The sequence below is a fragment of the Haliaeetus leucocephalus genome, unplaced genomic scaffold (assembly GCF_000737465.1).
Source record: "Haliaeetus leucocephalus isolate CR32 unplaced genomic scaffold, Haliaeetus_leucocephalus-4.0 Scaffold295, whole genome shotgun sequence".
Taxonomy (NCBI): Eukaryota; Metazoa; Chordata; class Aves; order Accipitriformes; family Accipitridae; genus Haliaeetus; species Haliaeetus leucocephalus.
Window position 1 is genome coordinate 6,814,882 of NW_010972731.1, and position 24,565 is coordinate 6,839,446.

The 24,565-nt window shown below is 37.4% G+C and overlaps 1 protein-coding gene across 3 annotated transcripts in view; it reads left to right on the forward strand.

The window, feature by feature from the left end:
* The window catches only part of USP22 (ubiquitin specific peptidase 22), a 71,110-nt gene that overhangs the window by 5,797 nt on the left and 40,748 nt on the right, over positions 1-24,565 (forward strand). For 2 of the 3 annotated variants that reach the window (XM_010570356.1, XM_010570357.1), the window contains exons 2-4: positions 7,790-7,903; positions 8,439-8,483; positions 13,293-13,394. In XM_010570356.1, coding sequence (XP_010568658.1) covers positions 7,790-7,903; positions 8,439-8,483; positions 13,293-13,394 — 261 coding nt within the window. The remainder of the gene's footprint in view (positions 1-7,789; positions 7,904-8,438; positions 8,484-13,292; positions 13,395-24,565) is intronic. The other variant, XM_010570358.1, reaches the window with a different exon arrangement.

Here is a 24,565-nt window from a genome sequence, read left to right on the forward strand (position 1 = left end):
TTTTTTCTACATATATGCTGATGTAAGGTTCAGTCCAATAAATACATTTGTGGTGAGAGGAACTGGGTGGGTGAGCATAATCACGCTCATAGATTAAGTTGAGGATTTTTTGGTAGAATTCAAAAAGCTTCTACTTCCCCTAGAGAATAAATAACTAATTTTTTTCACCTGATTCAGGGGAAACGTGACAAAAAGCTGGTTTCTATACTTGACGTTGGTCAAAGGAAAAAATCTGGTTACTGCTGTTAACGCATACCTGTCTGTTGAAATTTAATAGGTCAAAAAAGAACAGATGTAAAGGAATGACAGTAGAAGCTGTTTAATTTTCTTTTGAGTTGGAAGGTATTGACCATAGTGTTAATTCTGCACGATGGCAGTAGAGTTGAGTTCTTTTGTAAACAGCCAAAACCAGGACAACAGCTGAGATTTTCATTATACTCTGTGTGGAAGGGGCAATTAAAGCAGTTCCCAGCACAGTGTATGGCAGTGCTAGAGTAGCAGTTTGGTTTTTCCTTTTGCATCTAGACTCAGAAAGGGGTAGAAAAGGTCATCTGGGGATTTTACCAGCCTCTTGATTTGACTTGTGATGTTTTGCTTGGTGATGGTGTGGAGAAAAGTCTGTTAAGGAGATGAAGGCAAATGGAAAACAGCATGCAGTGTTTTATAGTTCCGTCAGAGATGGATTGTGTCAGACTAATATGTCTTTTTGATAATATAACTGATTTTCTTAGAAAAAGGAAATACGCTGGACCTAATTTGTGTAGATCAAGTGAAGAATGTGACATTTTAACCCCATGGAAATTGTTGCTTGAGGTAGAAGTGACAGGGATTAATATAAGAGTTGTAGTGTATATGAGGCAGGATAAAGAGAGACTGATGATGAATAAACTGAAAGCAGAGTGTGTAGGACACACGGACTTTAGTAACAGAACCAGTCCTGGTTTACTGCTGTTTTCTAGTAATTGAAGAGAAGGAATTACATTTGTGTATGAAATTCATGAGGGTCACAAAATTCAGAGGTATTGCTTACACTGAGGAGGGCTAGGTGGTCCTGTGATAAGAATTAAATACCCTCATTGACTACAGTAATAGAAGTGAGATGAAATTTGATAGTAGAATGTACAAACTCTTTCTACTTCAATATAATAATATCCTTGTGATATCAACCAGCAGATTGTTGATTGGAAGCAGAGGAGGAGGAAAGCATTTTGGATATACAGGTCAGCCATAGGGTATGGCTTTGAACCTCCAATGTTCCTCATAGCCATTAAAAAATATGCTATTCTACGATGTATTGTGCAAAGTCTTGCAGGCAAATTTTCATTTGCTTATGTGATGCGCATTCCAGCATGGCATTCCTATAGTTTAGCTCAAACTTTGAGCCAGACTGAACTCATAAGAAGGCAGCAGGCATTTGTTCATTGCAATTTTCTTCTGCTAGGAGCTGCTCTGGTGAGTGCAGGTAGTTAGGAGCTTCTGTAAGCCGTCTCTCAAAAGCTCCTCTTACTATCAGAAATGACTTCTGAAGAGTTCTCTGTACACCTGGAATATCCTTAACCCTCAGAAAGCCCATCTCTTGATTATTTACCTGCATATTGCCAGCTCTGCATGCATCTGCTTGCCTCAGACCCAACTACTAACTTCTGTGCTGTTCTGGGTCTTACTACTGCTTTTATTGAAAATAGTGTTTTGAGGTAAGTCTCCATTGATCAAATGAGAATATGCAGATGAGTGTAAGCGGTTTGCATCATATCATATGGAGCAGCACAAGACTTGGTGGCTGTGATTTGGGGGTTCTGCCCCCAAATTTCTGAAAAAAAACCCAGCAAGATTAAGTAGGGAGTGTTTAACAATTTCTCTCTTTTAAACCTGAATAATATTTTGTGGGATCAAGAAAAGGTGCTGTAGGCAGGAAGCTTTCATTCTTTTCAGGTTTGCTGCAAACAGGGGAACTGTTGAAGGTTGTAGGGTTAGAGAAGGGCAGGGAGAAGACTGACAAAAGGCAAAATGTATTTTATAATAGAAATTGCAGGGCAACTTAAGTATAGGCATGCTACGGACTCCTCTGTAGTATACTAGGTGTGTGCACACATATTTAAGTACTCTGTGTGTGTGTGATACGTGTATTTCTGAATGAGGTCAAGGAGCTGGAGTTAATATTCTACTCATAATAAATTAACATAAAATGTTTGCCAGACCATGGTTCCTCTAAATTAACAGTTAAATTAACATTTTTGGTATGTAGATTCCATAGGGATACTAATATATTTTTCCTTCATCTTACCTGCCCTGGCTTGTATTTGCATGCTGATGTAGGATGATACTCTAAACCATTACAGAGGCAAGTGTACAGCACAGAGGCTGGCCATTTGGCTTTCTAGTTTTATTTAAGTGGTTTGCAGGGTAGTACTGGGTACTTGCCATGTTTGGATTGCAGGCAAATCAGTCCCTTTAACATTAAAATTCTAGATCTGTATAGGGTCAATAGGCATCTTTTGGAGACTTTAGAGCACAACCCACAAAAACACTTCTTACCTGTTGGCTGCTGGTTTAAAAAAAGAAAAAAGTAGTACTTGAATAGAATGGCTTTATCTCAAATATTAGGAGAAGAGAATACCCTTTCTGTTAAATATTGAATGTGAGAGGGAAGGATAATGCTTAACTGTGGCCATCATTTTTAATGTATGTTAAAAGATTGGGTATCTCATGCTGCATTTTTGGCAAAAAAAGGAAGTTTGGGGCAGGTTTGGTTTTGGTCTTCTCCCCGCCCCCTCCCCTGCCCCCAAAAGTAAGTACCTACAATTCTCAATGGTTGCAGTGGAAGCTAAGTTTAGCAGGACTAGCTTGCTTTTTTGGTTTTTTTTTGTTTTTTTGTTTTTGGGTTTGGGGGGGGGGGTGGCTTTTTCTGGGGGTTTTTGGGGGGGTTTTGGGGTGTTTTTTTTTGTTTTGTCGTTTTGGGGTTTTTTTTGTCATTTTTGGGGGGTTTTTGTCGTTTTGTTAATATATATCTGTGACTAGGAGAGTTGATAAGGCTGTGATCACCTTGATAGAGACTGAGAAGATAAGGGAGAAGAATGAATAGCCTTTGATATGGCTGCTCACTAGTTCCTGGCAAAAACTCAAATATGTAAGTTGATGCATCAGATGAGTCTACTAGTGTGTTTTGGCCTCTTTGTTTTGTTTTGTGTATTTTTTATGTTCTGGTTTTTGGGGTTTGGGGGTGGTGGTGTTTGGGGTTTATTTTTGTTTCTTACTGAGATTAGTAAGATTTTCTTACTCGTATCAGGAGACCATAATATCTTCTCAGTTTAGAAATTCTGACCTGTGATGTGGGTTCCAGGTGCCAGGAAAACAGGAGGAAGGCAATCAGATACTTGTTTTGTGCTGATATATCAGATGCAAGAAAAAGTGGAGAGCTGGCTGAAGTTTAGCAAATCACTTCTTGTGGACTTGAGACTATTATCTGAAACTGGTTTAATGATTAACACTTAAGGTGAGAAATTAGGGCATATGAATTATCTTAGGATGTTGACTTAGAATACTGTCTAAAAGAATTACTGATTTAGTCTTCATTGTTACAAAAGTTGAACAAAAATGTAGGTGACTTGCATAGAATATGAGTGTGTGTTGATTTCAGGTTGATAACATGCCAAGACTGAGTCACAGAAATTCGCAGTGGAATTAATTTCAAAACAGGTAAAAATTGACTGCAGTTCTGAGTTTCTGTATGTTTTGTTCTACTTGAATGCAATCAGTGCTCCAAGGAAGATGATGCCAAAACATGATTCACAGATATGTCATATCTGATGGAAGTCTGTTGTATATTATGCTGAAGTATCCCATTTTCAACTGAGCAACACTAGTTCTATTCACCTGGGTCTTTCAAAAACTGAACATACAAGTTTCTTAACTGGATGAGACGTGCGTGCGCGCACATGCGTCCTCTGGATGTGGCACGTTTCCCTGCTTTTTTACATGTTGTTATGTTCCCATCATCGCTGGTCTCTTAACATTTTCGCAAGGATGTCAGTGGATATATTTGGCGAAGTAAAGCACTCGGGCTTAAACAAAACGCTTGGCTCCCAGATGGAGAGTTTGAAGACCTTTTGCTGCCTAAATTTAAACTTTCACCCCTGAGCTGTTGTCTTTCAAAACTTATTGTCACTTGCACCAGTAGATAAAGTAGTTCATTCCCGCGTGATCTTCTGTGATGCCTCATTTTTTCTCCAGACTGATAGCTTTATTTTTAAATGAAAAATGAGGTATGTTTTGATTTTTCTCTCTTGTGTTGCAGCTGCTTAGAATTTTGTATATGAAGAGGTATGAGGAGATCTGACTTTTAAGTAAGACTAGCCTGTTGTCAGCATAGCAGGTATAAAAGCAAAGAAAATGTTAAATTCCAAGAGGCCTTTTCATTCTTAAATTACTTTGCCTGTGATCCACAATTAGGTATTTTGAATTCCTGAAGCAGGAAATTAGATTAATCAAATTTAATAAAATGACATTATGATTCTTATAAATTTCTTCTGGTTCTTCCCTATGAAAGCAAAAAGTGTATTTCTACTGAATGTATATTTTATTTTTCCAGTGTAATCAATTCTGTATGTGTGTTAAGATAAAACTAATTTAAAGTATTCTGATTTCATCACCCTGCCACGTCCTGAGAGCTGTAGAAGTAGTGTTAGGAAAAGCAGATACTGGAAGGTAGGAGCAGCAGCCATTCTGGAGGAGCCTCCTGAAAGAGACGTTCGTGAGGAATGCGGGGCATCAAGGCGGAGTTGGCAGTGGATTAATCTGAAACATCTAGGCATTGTTTCTAGGTTAGTAGTTCCCAAACTTTTTATGAATTTGAGGCCCGTTTCTGTTAGTTTTGTGATGCTAAATACTAATGCAAATGATGAAATTTGTTACATGTGCACTCTCATACCTTACTGTCATAGTGTTTTTTTCTGAATTTTCTGGTCAGGTGTTTCAGTTTGGGTAGAGCTTCACAGTGATTTAGTTTAAAAAAAAAAAAAAAAGGTAGTTTTAGCCTGCTGTGAACAAGGAGGTGAAACTTGTGTTGCCCCACCCACCAAATCCTTTGAGGGAGAAAGTTTTTTTTTTTATGAACTTTGTCCATTCGGTGTAGTGTAACTTCCGTTAGTGCTAACGAATTGCTTGCTCTGGAAGAATTTCTGTAAGTAAGATAGTCTCTTCAATGGTTCCTCCGTTGGGGACCCTTTGCCCAGCGCCTGCCAGGCCCCGGGGACCAGCTCTGTGGGCATGGTGGCCCACCAGAGTGACTTGGTGGTGGATATTTTGTACTTTGCCCTAGAGAAAACATTCTTTTTTCACCCCAAGATGGCCAGAATAATGAAGTATATTTCAAGGGAAAAATCTGAATTATACTAATTTGAAACAATTAACTTATGAACTTTACTAGTAGACTCTTTTCCTAGGATATTGAAACTGAGCAGCTGTGTTTTCGCTTTCATGAGAAACTCCTGCCCTTCCTTTGTGCTGTAACCAGGCCTGTATGGCTGCCTTGTCACTGGTGCTTGAGGTAATTTGTCCAAAACCTATTGCAGTCTTTTTAATGACATTGAAAGTGTTGGCATATATACAAGTGTATTGTTCACATAAGTATGCTGGAGAGAGGACATTTTCTCAAGAGTCCTTAATCAGGCACTGGACAATTACGGCTTTTACTCTGCCAGTGTTTCCGTTAAACTTTTTGATTCTTTACACCAGAAATTCTTTCTGCTCTGAGCAAGTGGTTTGTATAAGGTGGTCTCTTGTTGGTTTTGATCTTGACATCTGTACTTCATCACTCATGCGTGTAAATCCAGAAAGCTGAGAAAAGTAAGGAATCCTCTGAGCACAACATAGGCCTACCCATTCTGATGGTAGATTGGAAGTATTAGTGCTCACAGAGAGTCCTATTTATTTAATATTCTGCCAGCCCTGTTCTATTATTTGGCAGGGAGGGAGGCTGCTTTTGTGATCTTTTAAAAAAATATATGGAGAACAATATTTGATTTTGTCTTTCAAGACCAGTACCTTTAGATTTTCAACAATTCTTTGTTGAAAACTGTGCATAGCTGGTAGTACAATAGGTAATGGAGTAAATAGGATATAGCCCTAATACTCTGTAGCTTGTGATTCCCCCCCACCCCACAATTGCGTAGTGTTTTGTTACTGATCTTCACCACAGCTAAGATTCTTATCCCCTTTTGTGATACTCTGCTGAAGGAGTTTATTAAGTCCTCTGGGCACCAGGGTGAAAATTCTGGTGTTTGGACATTGCGCAAGGTGATGCAAGCCATCCTTATCGTCTTCCACAAACTGATTGTGGTCCAAATAAGCAAAACAAAAGCATGAAGCACAAAAGCAAGATGACAGCCAAGAGACATTATGCAAACTTGTTTAAAATAATTGTTCCCTTTATTATATAATAGGAAAAGTAACAAACAATTTGACATAATCATTGACAAAGTGATTTTGAAAGAGAAGAGGAAAAAAAGGGCGCAGAGGACTAAAGGAGTGGGGTAGCAGGTTGTGAGAGGAGTAGAAGCTGTGAAGGGTGGATGAGGTGTGGTTAGAAAGAAACCTTACCAAGCTTACCAACCTTACCTAGAAACTTTACCACAAGCACTGGCCCACTAACAGGGGAGGACGAAGACTTTACTTAGTTTGCCTGATGAGACTGACAGCAGAATTCCTGCTGTGTGGCGTGCGGTTTGGCTTATTTATGACTTCAGAGTAATTCAGTGCTGTTTCTTGCAGGCCACCTAATGTGGTAATGATTTCCTTTGTTTAAAACAAGTTTCCACTGTAGTGAGATTATTTTAATAGTGCTGTTTATCTGGAAAAAATAATGGAATTTGGAAATAAAATAAATGGAGGATATACTCTTGAGGGAGAATGGTGATGTGTTTCTCAGCTGTCTGCTGGATGCAGATTGTAGTTTAGTAGCTGGCTAAGAATTTGTTAGTGCCCACTGCATTTTGTTTATTTATTTATTTTTTAACTTTGATTGTAGCTTTTTTCCATATCTTTGTAGTGAAAATGAGCAATTTGCTATGATTAGTTTGCAGTTCCTTCTTCCTTGGTATATGTTGAAGCAAAATGTCATTTCCCAGTTAGTTTTATTTCATTTCTTGGCTTTCTGTTGTTTACAATTGTGTAAGAAAAATATTTTTAACATTGGTCAGTGTTCGTATGTCCATTCTGAAAGGGCGTGTGAAACAAGAAATTGAGACACATGTAACCCGTGGAATAAAATACTCCAGAAAATCATTCCCCTGGACAAGTATCTTTGAGTTTTCAGTGCTGTCTTCTGTTTGAGCTTTCATTTGGATTTTAAGTAGGTGCTTTGTAATTATTTTAATGGCATTGAATAGAAATTATTGAAGTCTTAGAAAAAGACAATTCAAACTTATATATCAAATCTTACAGTACTAGTTCTGCATGTATTGTAGTCAGTCACTGTAATTATGCCTTTTGGTTATTTATGTCTTCAAAAAGTATATTGTGAATTACAAACAACTTTAAGGCAGCTAATGCTTTGTTGTCTTGCACAGTTTTCTTGCTGTGCCAGAAGCAATTGAAGAACTCATACTGTCGCTGGAAAAATGTCTCTTTTTCCTCTTTTTTTTTCCCCCTCCAGATTATAAGGTACAGAGTTTACTTTTTGTGGACTGCTGAGAAGAAAGAGTGCCTGACTTGGAAGCCTGCTTTAAAATGTCTTCTAGTTTATGAACTCACGTCTTTTTTCCTCCTCCCCAACTTCCCTTCTGTTTTGCAGCCATAGACCTTTTGTATGGGGGTATATACTGCTTTATGTGTCAAGATTACATATACGACAAAGACATGGAACAAATTGCCAAAGAAGAACAACGAAAAGCTTGGAAATTACAAGGTTTGGTTTTCCTGCCTGAATTTCTTGTTTCTGTTTTTAATCATACCTGTCCCTCCCATTTGTCAATGGCAAAAACCAGTAAGGGGAAGAAAAAGCTCTTTAGAGATAGTAGTGCAGGCCATGGGAGAAAAGAGATGTCTAGCTATTACCTTCCAGGAGTTAGACTGTTAGTTTAACATGTGCGCCGCACCTAATTGTAGCAAAAATATTTTATTTTTAATTACAAAAAAAAAAAATCTAACATTAACCCTGCAAAACTTGCATAATATCAGTCAGATCTGTATTAGGTAGAAAATTTAACGGTCTGCTCCTTTAGGCTTATTTACGTGATATAGGTAATAAATCTGTTCCCCTCACATGAAATGCCACCCTTGTGTGTGATTTTTTTTTTTTTTTTAATAGAACGTGCCAGCTTACTTACACACCTGTGCTTTCATGGTACACGCACAGTATCTATGTAGAAATATTTACACACAAATATATGTACACACATTTGTTTTATTCAGTTTGCTTTCCCTAATTTTTTCTTTTTTAGCCTTCACCCCAACAGTGGTTTCTCACTACCAGTGTACAATGACAGGTAAGAGGCGTGGGCTGGCGACGCACTTCACTAACAAGCGTCCCTTTGCTGATTATCCTGCCATTTTAGACATGAATCACAGTTAAGAATGCCAGTTTTATCGTGCAAATTGTGTTCCTCTTGTTTGGATATGTTCCAATGATTGAATAATTATAGCAGACTTGATTTCATATGCCCTTTCCTTGATAGAACTACTCCAAAACAAACCTTTTCTCCTTTTATTTGGAAAGGAAAGGAAGTAGCATTTATCTTAAACTGAGTAGTTTTTAAGCATCATTTATAAATGCTTGTCATCTTCCATTTCCAGTGGCCTCTAGGGGGTATGTTTTCTTAAAGTGGGAAAGTCTGTATTTGAAGACAGATGACTTCTGTCTGGTAATGTCTCTTACTGAATCCATGGCATCCTGTTTCAATGTGACAGCCTTAGTCAGGGCTGATATGACTTCAAACCATTCTTAACCTCATTTCGAATTTTAAAAATAGCAGCTAACATTGTATTAACTAGAGCTTTTCTGACGGCATATCAAAAGTATAGCTGCTTTTACTTAGTTCCTACTACAGATCCCATTCTACTTTCTGCTTATTCCCCATTTTGAAGGAGTTGAGTCAGAGGAAAGGAGGATAGTGAGATTGTCAGTGAGTTCTAGAACAAGAAAATATAGCTTAAAAAGCTTTAGCACAAAGCACTGGTTTTCAAAGCAAGACACAACAGAAACATGTTTTTAAACCTTTCATTTAGGCTATGCACCTCTTCTGAAAACTCCTTCAAACGCTTCTGAACTGTGTTGTTGGGGCACCAAATTAATCAACTGCAGCAACATAACACTTGTTCGTGATGCTACAGAAGAGAAAGGCCCCCCAGTTCCTTACCTTTGAATATGTAAATTTGAAGAGCAATTTCTTAATTATGTTGTCCTTAGCAAATAATATATTTGTGCCTTCTGGACTGAGATGCAGCCAGTTTGTCCTCCAGTGGACATCAGGCTGCTATAGCTTATATTCTAGGGTAAATACAGCTACAAGATTGTTCATCTTGTCATCTGGACCGCAGAGTTCTGCGGTGAAGGGAGGAATCACCAAGAGGAACTGCTAGGCAGGAAACGTTCTCTGTACTGGTTAATTGACTAATGACTAGCATATTAAATATATATATGAATGCATATTTATATGAATATGCACATTGCATCTTCTGTCCCTGGAGAACAAATCCATAATGACCAATGAAGATATAAATGAAGGAATAGACAACAATACACTTTAAATTACTGGAGTACACAGTATAGACATTTTTTCTTTAAAGTCATGGCATAGAGTCTTTTGTTTTATGGCTTTTTATCATGAAACCATGTGTATTTCCCCACAAATTTATCTAAGGAATGAGAAAGGGAGATACATGAGAGAAGTAAGGGAGAACTATGTCCTTTTCCCCTTCTTTCTCCATTGCTTCAATCCATCCCCTCCTTCTCATAGTGATTCATGTTATCTGAAAGATTTTTAAAGTATAAAGGGGGAGGAAACCCTTCTTCCTCTAAACTGAATGTCAAGATTAGTACAAACCCCAAACTCAGTGTCTTGGGTTTATGTTTCTACCACAGTTAGTTTGCCTCAGATAGTGTTGCCAGCTTAAAGAACTTAAGTGAATCCAGTCTGCAAACAGTGAGGTTGGCTTAAAAATTGAAGTGTGAATGTTGTATATTTTCAAATTTCTATCCACAGTGCTTGAAGGCTATTAGTATATACTTTAATAGACGCTCACATAACAACATGATGCCTGGAGAAAAAACTTTAAGAAAAACCCCAAATATCATGAGATTCATTTCATACTCCTGTAATATTAACTCTTAGTGTGATGAGTTCCCATGTCCAGCTGTAGTTCAGGGTTATATGATATAACTCTGAACAAGTTGCAACTCTACCATTTTTTTTTCTCTGCTATTGAATATTCTTTAATAATGAGGGAGGTGAGACTATGTGGAGCCCTTCATTCTAATTAATATTTGGATTTGGGGGAGGGGAAAAGGGGGGATTTGCTGAGTATAGCAAACTAAACAATCTATATTAATGATTACCTGCAAAATTCTGACTTTTATAAATTAGACCCTTCATCGCCTTTTCCTTCACTCATCCGTAGGTCCCTGATAAAGTCTCTGAAAAATTACAATTTGTGTATTTGACCTAATAAAATTAATTCTTGGATGGAGATTTCACATGGTGACTTGACTCTCTGGCTATTTTATAGCATCACTTTTAAAATGATGAATTTTCACTCCTATAACGCTACTTTCCTTTAATTGTAAACGGTAACCTGTGCATGTTTTGCAGATCTTTAAGGTAGTTTATATTGGAGTTTTTGGCATGTTTGTGGGTGTTATTAAACCTTTTATTAAACCTTTTTCCTTCTTTGTGTGTGATTTTTTTTTTTTTAAACTTTTAAACGCCGAACCACTCCTAATAAATGGTTCAGTCTTTTTTTTCCAAATTTTCAAGAGTAATAAAACCTCGATATTACGTAGCTGGAACACAACACTCTTTAATTTCTGTCTCTGACTTAAATTGTGCTCTTTCTAATGAAAGGCTTCTGTAAGAAAGTTTTCTGTCTGTTTTGCTCTGTGTTTGTTGTGGCATTAACTGTACATGGTTTTCTGTTTGGTTTCATTTCTTTTTAATTGAACAGTATTTGATTCACCCAGAGTCCTGCAAAGTAATCCAGTCTGTCATGTTTAACTTTACTTGAAGAGCTGCTCTTGTGAAATGCTTTGGTCTCCATCCTCTATAAGCATTTAAGCTATATAATTATATATAGATATATATAAATATATATGAATAGTCCTGCTGACATATATGGAACTATTGCATGCCTAAAGTTGAGCGCACATGTGTTTCCAGGTGTGAATTTTGTTATATTTGATTTAAACCAGGATTTAAATGTATCCAAGTTTTTTGGTTTTTTATTACGAGACTTCATCCCATTGTCAGATGATACTAACTGTGTTTGGCCATGTTTAAACTACAGTGAACCCAAATGCAAGAGTTTAAGTTTACAGCTGGCCAGTGCAATAGCTGGTACTAGCACAGTGTTGAAAATTATTTTGAGTTTTTTTACAAACCAATTTATATAAATTCCTAAGGGAGTATTACAAATATGAAAAGGGTTGCTGAAGATATGTAATATAAAACTTTTTCCAAGCCAATGTTCTGTCATATGTGAACTGTCCATATGTGCGTCTCTAAAGTTGCTTCATTCATTTGCCTATGTGTACCGTACAATGTATTCAAAGCATTGCAGCTGTTTTATCTCATCAATCTGTTACACAGTAATTAGTTTCCTTTTCTGTTTTCCTGGGTGTGTAGCTTGATGCTGAACCTTGGATAAAGGAAAGGGACTATATGATTCTGGTATTCTTTCTTATGCTTCTTGCATAATCTATTGTTGAATCAAATAAAGTGAGAGATGGGTGCATCTATGTAAATAAGATTTTTCTAGTCCTCTAGAATCTGAAGATGAGACCTTTTATTACTAGAACCTGGAGGGACAGTAGTAACTATGAATTGAACATTTTTGGGTGGGTAGCTTCTGACAAGCATAGCTATTTCTGAAAATGAAGATCAAAAAGCTATTAAAATTTAATGTATATTATGCAGAATGTGTAAGCCTCTAGCTATATTTTCTACTCTCCTTTTCATATGTATGATTTATAATTTATTTTCTGTAGCACAGCACTGTTTCTGCTCATGCATTCTGTGAAAAATAACTCTTAATTGACTTTAATCCTCAGTTTTAGAATAGATTGCTTGTCATCTTATTATTCTTTATTTTTTAATGCCAAGATGCTTTCGTGACTCACTATAATTGACCTTGCATAGTAATTTCTCTGTGCTACATAGAATGCTGCAGCAATACTTAGCTGGTCAGCACATGAGTCGTCACTGCTGTGTTTTTCTTGTATCGAATTTACACTGAACGCAACTCTGTGCTTACTTCAGGTCTATTCTCTGTACGACTTACCTGACTCATTTCTACTGTGCTTTCCTTTGAACAAAAGAAATGTATTGGAAATACAGTGTTGATGTTTAAAGAGAAGGATGACAGATATTAGCTGCAGCTCATGAGAAAGGGTAGTTAAGTATTTGGAGAGATTTGGCTGGTTGGTGGGAAGAGGGTTATGTTTAAACCTACTACTAATTGTGGTTTTAGGTAATGTAGATATGTCAGTAAAGTGAATCTCAAGTGTTAGAACTTGCTAATATCCAGTCCTACATCGTGGTTATAAGGAGGGGTCATACTTTGTAATGGTATATCATAAGACATGTAGTAACTGTTCAATATATTGAATTACTAAATTCTGCTGTTCATCTGTAAAGATTAAACCTGTATTTGTCCATTAAGTTGGGTCAGTTTTGATGTTTTTTGATTATCCTGTATCTTCTAAAATCATATGGTGGTTTTCTCATTTGACCTCCTCTGAGCACAAAGAAATGCATTTTTGAGTAATAGTGGATTTATTCTTGTGCTGGAATTTCTTTTTAACTGAAAGGAGGACTATAATTCAATAATGGCAAATTTATTTGGGCAAGGTATTCTTTATAAGTAAAGAAGTCCTTTTTTTTTCTTTTAGTTCTTATCATTTTGAAGATTGGTTGATATCTTTCTGAACAGTATGGGGGGGGGTGTAAAAAGAAATCAGTCTCTTGTAGTTGTACATAGATTGAACCTAACTTAATGGGCAGCATGTTGAAAGTTTTTACTTGAACAGAGTTTTTAATCCTTTTACTAAACAACTTCCTGAAACTTTCTTTTCGTCTGCTTAGGCATTGGAGAGAAGTATTCAACATGGGAGCCAACCAAACGAGAGTTAGAATTGCTACGACACAACCCCAAGCGGAGAAAAATAACCACAAACTGCACCATAGGTAAGTTCTAGAAATCCTTTCGGAAGGCGATTCTCAGCCACTTGTATGTTCAAAATTCTGTGTTGTTTTTCCATAAATATTTTTACCGTGAGGTAATGTAGTGGATTTCCGTAACTGTTAGGATAACAAAATACATTTATTTTACACTACCTTTTTCTCACTGCAGAAGGATATGTGCTCTGTCACTTCAGGTACTGATGATGATTCATCTGTGTAACAGCTACAAAACAGAACATTTTTTTGTCAATGTTGAGTTAAAGACTTTAGCAGAAATCAGTGATACTATCTCAAGTCAGTCTTCATCAAAGATCCTGTGCAGGTGTATGAAGGGAAATCCTGTAGCTGAGATGTATCCTTAACTGTAGCAATCTGTTGGTAAACCTGTTTTTAGCAGATAGAATAAGCACAGTGATGTCTTTCTGCTTCATGTTCTAAACTCTAAATGGGGTGTCTTCAATTTTATATTGACTCTGAAAAGACGTAATTTGTTCTCTAGTGTGTGTCAAATAGCAGTTTTGAAATGCATATCAAATGCTTAATGTTTAGAGTTCAGTAGTCTTGAGCAAAGAACTCTCTGAAACATGGGGACATCTACTTACGGCTGAGGAGTATTTGGGTAAGGGTGATGAAATGAACAGCGTTTTCCAATTGTTTTCTGCTGTCTTTAGGTTGGGGGAGTAGGGGCTTAAAACCAGCTTCCTAACAAACTCTAATGAAGATTATTGGGCATTTTCCTATACTGTTAAATGCACAGTAACATTTTAATGGTGAAGGTACAAGGTTGGAGATGTAGCTATAGACATTGCAAGTAGGAAACTGTTTAAAAAGGTTTTTTTCCTATTTTTTAAGCTACTTACTGTTTTATGAGAACGCATCACTTTCAGCGCAGTTGCTTTTGTCAAAATACACTGAATGTAATTGCTAAAACTTTCTAATATCATGTTTCTAATACAGTAAGTCATATTAAATCCAAAATATGTGCATATTTATTTGGAAAAATGGACTGAGAAGCACAGAGTAAGTTGTAGTAAGTTGAAAATGCATATAGAATGGTAATTCTAAAGAAGGGACCTATGCATTTGCAATAGTGGAACAGGAAAGACAGTTGGAAAAACATCTGGACTTTGGAAACTTCAAGCAGCCTAGGAAACAATAACGAGGCAAAGATTGCTTGCATCATGTTCACACTGGGATTTTGTGTTTTATGAAACTCTAGTAGATTTTGTAAAGACGGTTACAAATTACTTAAGATAATAGAACTGCACAGGGGGGAAAAAGTTTGATAGAATTTTGAAGGTGAGTGTGACCTTTCTGAAGAATTGAAGCACATTTCTGTGTTTCTCTTTCCAATTCGAAGGAATGCTATGCCTACTCTTAAAGGTTTTTAAATTTTTCAGTCTGTTTAAAAAGGACATGTCTGGTTGCATGAAATCTCATACAACGCTGCATGGGCGGGGGTGCTCTCATGAAACACAGGGGATAAGGGAAATGACTGATCTCTTTACTTCTGCAGGCATGCTTTTAATAATTTCTCCTACTGAGCCCTGGAGCTGACTATGTGCTGAGATTTAGAAAGAGAAAAAAAATCAAAGCACCCAGGAGACATAATGCAGTTTTGGGCTACAGTTAAAAGGAAAAAACTAGCTTTCTTTCACAAAAATACATTGGGGGTTTAGCTGAAGGAAGAAGAGACCTGCCATTGTCCTTGAGTCTTTTCTCTCCATCTAACCTGCTGCTAAATATATATCTGCTTCAGAGTCTTTTTCCCTTCACTTTCCTCACGTTGACTTGTCTGTTTGCAGTTTCAGATCAGTGAAGAGCCTATATGCAGACTGAAATGCTGCAATTATCTGGACATTCCCATTTCTCTCTCTTTCTAATAATTAATTCTTTTGACATCAAGTTTTTATCAATCCCATAGCAGATATTAGTGAATCCAGTTTTACCTTGAGGTAGGTAAATGGCTCGGAGAATAGGCGTAATGTCCAGTTTTATTGGTTCTGAAAATGAAGATGATGTTGATAACCATCTGTAATAAGTATTTCACATCTGTTGATCAGCTCTGTTTACAAAAGAGTCTGTTAAAGCATAACCAGCTGCCTTTTATGTATAAAAAGCTCTCTGCAAAGCTGTTTTAAGAGGAAGGCCAGGGGTGTTTGCTGCTTTCTGTCTTACCTCCAGAGATATACTGATGTCAGTTGGAAGACGGCATGTTTAACTGCTCTGCGGTGACCTTCTGAAATGGCTAGTGTGCTGATGCCTGTTTCAGCATTTGTGTAAGACAAATGTATCAGTATTATAACTAAAGTAGGTGGGACAGTACTCTGAAATGTGGACAGGCATGGCCTTGAAAGGATATACTTTTATGTGAAGGGCTTGCATATGATTTTGAGCCCTAATAGTAAAATACATTAAACTTGATGTTATTCATATCTAGAACACACTTAGGTGGTAAATTATGTTTTGTTGTAGTTTCCTGTTATATCTGTATTATTTGCATGACACTCATTTAGGTGAATGTTTTATTCTGTGGCAGAACCTTCTTTGTACATAAAGGGATTTTTTTATTCCACTTGTGTAGCAATCTCATGATGCTTCTCAAACAGCTGGATGTGTCTGCTACTTTTTGAGCTGCTTGAACTTTTGTACAGCTGCAGGATCCTTGTGTCTTTCATTGGCACCATAAATTAAATCTGAAGAATACTCAGTCGTGAAATGAATATGTAATGGAGGATTAAACTGGTAGTTCATTAGAGGGGATACTGTGCAAAACTCCTAGCTTTCGATTTAGTGAAATGAAATTGTGTTTCCACTTACAGGACAATTTGTAACCCATTGAAGAAGGAACTTCTTGTTCAAATCCTTAAAAAAAAAACCCCAAAACTCAACAAAAAACCAACTTAACAAAAACCCATAAATTTTGCTTGGGTCTCTTAAAACGGTTTGTGTTTCCATCTCATAGATATTTTTCCAGCTAGTAAGAAGATAGAATAGGTAACTTTGCTTGAATCACTATTTCGCCATTGAGCAAATTGCTCTTCATATGAAAACTAACGCTGGGCACAGCTACAGGCTATAGAAACTGTGCTGATTTCTGCTTTTTGGGATATAAACAAAAGGCTGTTCCTAATGTGGGCACATAAGCATCTTCAAAGTGACGTGGAACACTCTGTTAACCAAGTGGAAACATTGAGCTATCTATGTGTAAGAAGCCATGATGAAAAATCTCGCATAGTGTGGATTTTATGTGGGGCATCTCATATTCTGATGTCCTAGCAGACATGAAATGTTTCTGTATTTCAAGACATTCAAGAAGAGTGTAGTCTACTCAGATCATAAACATGCTCTTCGTTGCAGTATCGGCTCAAGACATTCTCAGACCTTGTTGTGCCCCAGATGCTATAGCACGCTGCCTTTTTCATTGTGCTGGCACAGTTGTTTTCAGGTGAACTAGATCAGGCTTATTGTGGGGAATGCAGAGGGTGAGTGGAAAGTAGAAATTTCCTAAGTTATTGTATGTTGTTCTCAGCAGCAGTACAGAATCATGACTTAGACAATTCATAGAGTATTTCTGTTCTTAGTCATGCTCTTGATTTTGGGCTGAAGCTGATGTTTCAAACATCCTGTAAACACCAAAACTTTTATATGGAAATTTAGGTAAGACTTAACAACTACTAAGTTAGATTCTACCAGCATAAAAGGAAAATCTAATTTTTTCAGTCTCTTCTTGTCTGTGAAGAGGCTGCCCTCAGCAAGTGAGGTTACTGACCAAGCTGCAAGTTCACAATCAAATTTTTTATTACTGGGTTGGACTACAAGTGAAAGTGATACAGTATCTTTTGGGAACTATTTTCCAAAGCTCATCTTGCTCTGCTAACATTAGTACCCCCAGCAGATAAGTTCTCCTGAGTACATGAAGTATTAGCATGGGATCAGCTGGTCTCCAATTAGCATATGAAGTGACTTTGTGGCTAAAGATTGGTATATTAACAATAGGAAGAATTAGACTCCCAAGGCACATGGGTAATTAGCAGGAGCCACTTGGGATTCCCATTTGCAGTGTTGCAAAAAGGCAGAGGGGATAGCCTTTATAGGAGACTGAGCAAATCCTTTTCAGAAAGAATGATGAGGTGTGGGGGAGGTGGCAAAAACAATAGCTACATGGGAGTAGCAGGTGGTTTTTGCAGCTGTGCAATGCTAAGCAGTGTGATGTGACAAAGAGCAGCATGAGTGGAATAAATATTGCAGCAGAGCTCCCATGTAAAGGTGGCAAGGGAAGAGGAACAGTGGCCTGGAAAATATTTCTGGTTCTCTAGACAAGTTACCAGGAGCATTTCCACTTCTGTAGAAGTAGCGGTAACTTGAAGGTGTTGAAGACTACGTTAGTACTTGGAAGTTTTTTTGTGGGATCCTTCTGTTCCTCTTTTACCTTGTCATGAGCTCTGACTATTGGACTGAGTTGTGTAACGTTTTTCCTAGGTCTAAAATTGATAAACCTGATAGTAAAATGAAAAAAAAACCCTTTCCTCTCAAAACTGCCAGGGAATTTAAAGAAAAATTAGAGGGGCGTGAATCTTCTAAGAATTCTAAAACGTAAGCTGTGACTTACTTGCTGAGGTTTGTAGAGATTTGCTTTCGGAAAGTCTTGCTAGACTTTTGAAGTTTACCTCTTTAGCAATATAAAATATAAAGCTTTCTTCTGCAAAAGACATTTCAAAAAGAAATTCCACATTTGATATTTCAGTAGCCTTTTTGTGTATTGATCGTCATCTGAGAGGATGTCACTTAGTTTCCCAAAGCTAGTGCCAGAAAGAATTTGCATCACTGGTGTAATGTCACTTTGTATGGTTTATCTTCACAGCAGTCATTGATTGAGTTCTCTATGATTTAATTGCTGTTGGGCAAGCTTAGGGACAACCACATTATCACTGAAGTCCCTGTAGTGTTTATCTGCGTGGAGTGAGCAAACTTCTGTTGTAGAAACTTTTGTTATAGAAAAGTAAGTCATCTTACCTTCACATTTGAAGAGTTTACTAATTAACAGTACTTCTTCGGAATGCTTATTTGATCCCAGGCTAGCTTCACTGATGAATGAGGGTTTTTTCCTGCTCTTACTATCTCAATATTTGATTGAATTTTAGGCCCTCTTTCAGAAAGGACATAAGCTCGTGTCTTTCAGTAAATGAGTTGTCCTGTTTATGTTTTCATTTCATGTTATCATTTTGCAGGGACATATTCTTTAATGAACATTAAGACAACCAAATTCTAAAAAGCATTTCTGATGAAAGCAGTAAGACTTTATTCTCCCCTCCCTCCATGTTGATGCTGCACTTAAGCAAAAAAACTAGCAGTATACTTCTAATACCTGCTAAGGGTGAAGACATATGCTACAACTGAGAAAGACAGCTTTCTTCTGTCAGGGGACAGTTCTTTTTTTTCTCTTCACCCTTGTGTATGCTTCCCCTTAATTCCAGCCACATGGTCCCACCCTCTCCTGGGCATTCACTCTCATGCTGTCAAGCTGGTTGCAGAGTCTGTTCAGTTCATTAACCTGGCAGAAAACATTATGCTTTTTGTTGGTGGTGGTTTTGCAAGAGCAATGTTCTCCTGTGTTACTGCACTCAACAGCTTGACAAAGGTTCTGACGTGCGCAAAGCTGGCACGAGGAGAGCACGGCACAGGAATGGGATGCGTGGCAGGGAGTAAGGGGGAACCTCCTTTTGGTGACAGCAAGCCACACTGCATCCGAGCTGTAGTTTCGTTTCTCTACAGCAAAGCCAGCAAAGATTAACCACTCTTGGATTGTCACCTTAGCAAGGCTTGACATTAGAGTAAGCCAGGAAGTCAATCTTAAACAGAAAACAAATTTTTCAGGCTTTTAGGATCCCATGTGAAGATGACAAAGTGTTTGAGAAGCTGGCATCAGGATAATGTGGCTTATATTTTTGCATATTTAGCTTAATCTTTCTTTAAGTAAATATTATATAATTACGTGAATTCCTTCTTCTAAGATTCTAAAATCAGTTGGTTATCTTTGCATATATCAACTTCTTTTTTTAAAATCAATCAGTAGTAAGGCTGAAATTGAAATTACTTTTTTGGCTTATGCCATTTACTGTTCCTGCTGTAGTGTATATGGATAACCTCAAAGTTTATGGCTCTTCCTTTTCAGCCTTTATACACAGTCCCCTTCCCCAAGAGAAAAAAAAAAAGCTCTTTGGAAGTAACTAATGTAAGAAAAAAAAACCTAATGCCTATCTTTTGCTTGATGATTGAAGAATAGTTGAAACTTGCAGGGCATGTTTTTCAGCTTGTAAAGATTAATGAAAGAAGGATACAGCATCTCTTTACAAAGAACTTTTTTCCCCAAGGGTTTAGTCCTGCTTTCAAGTTAAAATGCTGTAACAAGTTGAAGTATAAACCAGTTAACATCTTTTCTCCAGGGTGTATCAGGCAATAGTAGTGGGATAGCTTGGAAAATAAAATTATGTATTCAAGGAAATCATGACTAGTTTTGGCCCTTGTTAGGCTTCCCAGTATTTTTTGGTTGATCCTCTTGCACGAGTGTATGGATTGTTGAAGAGATCACCAGACGTAACTTCTGTAGATCAGGAGTATTCTTGGCAGCTCTTAGAAATATGATACTTTTGAGATTGTTTTTTTGCAGTATCTGTGTACAGAATAAATCCCATGCCTTTGCTTTGTTTCCAGTAAAAATTAACAAAATGTCAAAAACAATTTTGAGGAGAAGTTACATTGAAGCTTGAGCTTGGTGGTAGGCTGGCATTGGAAACAGCTTTTGCAGTGATGCACTAAATGTGTTCTGGAGGAAATTTTTAGGTTCAGGGGTCTGCTTGAAGGTTTTAATTTGCATTGCTTTATGTGGGAGCAGTGGTTTAGAACAGAATAGCAAGCTGAGTAGAACCTTTGGGTATATTTGCTGTCTGAGGAGTAGTAAGGTTTTTATACAGGTTTTGGAATTCTTTAAAATATATGTAAAAAATCGTGAATGGTTTGACTTTTTTTTTTCCTTCCCTGTAAAGCTTGTTTTGCATGTTTTATTAGTGGGGAAATAAGAGTAGAGAGAGACACCAATGTACAGGCATGTGCGTAGCTGCAGTACTATATAATACTGCAGATGAAGAAATGTTGACATAAGCATCAAAGTTTGTAAAGCTGGAATTCTAATCTCCAGGGATATTTACCTCAAATGCAACCCCTGCAGACTGTACAAAGTTAGAACTACTTGTATGTGAAATAAGCAGATTGCAATTGGGGTTGAATTTTTCTGTTCTCTGTTTTGGAAAATTGCCATTTGTATTACTTGTGTAGAAAATACTTTAATTTTGTAACTCTACGTGGCTCTTGAGGATTTGAGACAAAGGAAGATACACTGTGTGTGCTCACAATGTGAAATTCCTTAGAAGACAGGGTTCTTAATCCAGGTCTTGGATCATGTTCCAGACTTCTAACTCAAACCTGATTCTCCTTCTCTGGACTTTTTAAAGTGAATCCATGGTTGTTACCGATGCATACACATCACTTTTAGTTTACAGACAGTGTTTCAATTTGACTTTTCTAAAATTGTGTTCTGCACTTCTTCAGGTGAAACTTCATCATTTGGGTCCAGCCTAGGTAGCAGCACAAAAAAGCCTCGCCCCCCCACCCCCACCGGTGCTAGTTCAACTTTCAAGTGTAAAATGTTTGCTGACTTTTTTTATGTCTTACCGATCTCTCTCTGATGGTCGTTAATTTTTTTCCTGTGCTGTGCTTTCTTCACAAAATCATTATATAACTTCAATGGGCAGTCAAAACACTAGGCTTCTAATATGGAAAATGCAGTAAATGTTAGTCACTTGTCATCATCTGCTTGAACAGGTTTTTATGGGAATGGAGGTTTCTTATCAAGAAAAACTCAACAGCAGTATATAGCCAGAATTTGATTCTGGCCCTCTGAGCAAGATACCTTTATTTAAATAAAGTATTTTTTGTTTGGTTGAAATTAAAGAAAATTTATCAGGGCATTTCTTTAAAGTAGTTTTTAACTTGGCTTGGGAAAAAAATCAAAGCAGTGGATGCTTACAGAAAAACAGATCTGTTAAAAATTATTAGCTTTCTGTGTCTGTCAGAACAAACAGCTGACCTTACCCTTCTTCACAGCGAACCCTGAGGTCAGCAGGTATGCCTCCTGTTTTCTTGACCACACTATGCCAAACTACTGACTGTTGCTCTTTTTGTCAATATCATGCAGTGGTCCTCTAAAAACCAAAGCCTTTCTTGAAACAGAGGGTATACTTTCGCTGTACAGTGATGCAGTCAATGCAAAGATACTTTCGCAATCTCTAAATCAAAAGCCAGATAAGGAAGTTCAGAGCTAGCCCATGTGGCTACATTGATTAGTCTTTAACATGTGCCTGTCGTCTTGTTGTGGGCAGAGATGCACCCTTAGCCTGAGAAGGTTCTTTTTGTTACTATTAAAAAAACCCAACCCAAACCAAAGAAACAAACTTTGATATACCACTGTATTTTAACCTGATTAACTCTGTCATTACTGAGTGCATGGCATTTTCAACAAGGCCAATAATTTCCATCTCAGTTTTGTTCTTTTGTGGATCACTTTTGGATTATATTTACTATGACCTTCCATTCTGCTCTTTCATATCTGCTTCTAGAGTTGGGCTTTGTGTGGACAGAAGGTAGATACAGTGTATGCTGAAACTAGGAATATGCATAAACAGCATGCGACATGGTTTGTGTGTTGTGGATTGTTGGAATAGGTCTGTGCCAATTCATCAACAATAATTTGTGCTTATTAATATATTTGGATGCATTTAATTTCATTGGCAGTTAGCCTACTCCTTAAGTTATTAATTTGTGAAATCTGTTTTGAGGAAGGGTAAAAACTTGTAGGCAGCATATGGTGTGATATTGGGGCGAAAGGACGGCTGCGGGTGTGAATTTTATTTTGTCAGTTTAGTGGGAGTACCTCTTGTTCTTTAAAGATGCCATCTGCACAGGATTCTCACTCTAAGTCTTATGCTTCTCTGCAGATCATGCAAGATCTCACTGAGCTTTTAAGTTTGTCTGCTTTGGGGGAGGGCAAAGAGAATATTTTTATTCTGTGCCACCTTTTGAAGTATTTTATTTTGTATAAAGGCTTTTTTTCTTTGCCATCAAGTTGCCATATAAAAATACCTTGAAGTGTCCACAACTTAACTAGCTTTTAAAGGCTGGTTGTCATAATGCTCTGTATCGATCATTCAGTCGTTTTGGCAAACACAGTTCCTGTTCTTTGCTTACTGCTCTTCTTTTTTGACTTTGGGTGTCTTCTATCTGTTCTCCCTGACCTTTCTGCAATTATCAGATTAATCATTATTTTCATGCTCTGGTTCATAGGACTTTAATGTCTTGAACTTTGCTTTGTAGGGTGTGTGAGACAGGGCAGCTCTTACTTTGGTTACGTGGTTGCTTTAGGAGCTTCTCCATACCTTTATTCAACTTCTTTTAAGTTCATTCAGCTCTGTATATCTGAGCATACAACAAGCACCACAGTTCTAAGGGATCCGGCTTCATTGTTGGACTAAGGCATTTTGTGCAATGCATATACCTATATGTAGCATTTCATGTCATGTTTTCTGCTGTGCAGAAATAGGCGCCTTTTTGTTTCTCTGGCTCTTGATGTGACGTGTGCTTGGAGTGCATTGTGTTTTGTCTTCCTACTCCAGCTGATTGATCTTCATGTGTTACAGGGATCAGATAATCAAATCTATTACTAAGTATCAAAGCATTATGTGATTATTTCCAGTGCCGTATATAAAAGACATTTTCTTCTATTGCGTGTTCTGAAAATTTGAGATCCAGATCATATGTAGGCATTCCCCACTGTGTTCACTCACTGCTAAGAGATCCTGACAGAGACTGGATCAGGTTGAAGCGCAACAGACAAAATTTTTTCAGTGGGTCTTGATATGCCAAGATAGGAATTTAGAGAAGTTTGGTACAAGTTCTGCTGCAGAAATTAATGTCTCTTTCAGTCTTACTCACTTCAGCTGAGACAATCAAATTGAGAGAAATTACTGCAATGGATGATTATACGCTGTATAGCTTTCTGGTTTTGAGAACATGATGCATTAGTTTCTTCTTGAGACACCTCAGAGAGAAAAACAATTTTGTCTGCAGGTGGTCAGTAAAAATGCTGAAGATAAGAAATTACAGATATAAAAACTGACATTTTCCATACTCTTGAAGAAAAAAAAAAAGCCTTTGTTTGCAGAGTGCTCACAAGTCCTTTTCCTGCTAGGTGACTTAGCAAAAAGTTCAAAACTAATCTTGCACATTGCAGAGATCCTCAGCTTTAGCTTGCGTTTCTCCTCCTGCCCCACATTTATTTTAAACTTAAGCTTGGCTATGGGAGACGGTAAATTCATATAGATGCCTATTACATTTATAAATATTTTTAAATCAGTTTTTAGGCGTGGATTTAACTGTCGCCTTAGTTTATGAAAAGGCCTTTCCCTGGCGCTGTTTTGTTTGTTTGTTTTTTTTAATTCAGGTTATTCTTTACGCTTATAATACAAGGCAGCCATTGCTTTAACAGGAAGAACAATTCAACTTCACATCCTGGCCAGGAAAAATTGCTCCTGGAGTATTTTTTTTTTTTTTATCCTACCTAGATGAAAGCCCAACCCTTGTGGACTTGTCACATGAAACTTTGTGTGGTTGTGTCAGGGTTGTTGTCATGCTCTGCAGCTACAAAACAGCAAAAGACATACTCTAATGTGAAGCATTTTAACTTGTATTCTGATCTGTTCCTTTTTACTATAATTGTCATCAATTTGGGGGCACACTGGCTAGATTTGGCCCACAGAAGGCTTCTGTGTAGCTGTTATCTTTTCCTCCTTGTTGGGAAGCATATGGGAAATAAAATAGCTCATGCTGTACCCACTCAGGTGCACAGAAGTTTCTCGTAGAGAAAACCAGTGATACCGCAGTATCTTGGACAAGTTGTCTCCTCCCTCATTTTAGGAGCTTTTGTAAAGCTATTGCTATTTGAAGTATTAAAAAAATTTATTCTAATTCAGAAGCTCTAATACTACTAGTAGAGGAGCTTATCTGTACATTTCATAGTGTATATGTATCTTCCATATTAATGTTGTTGCAGTTCTTAGCCT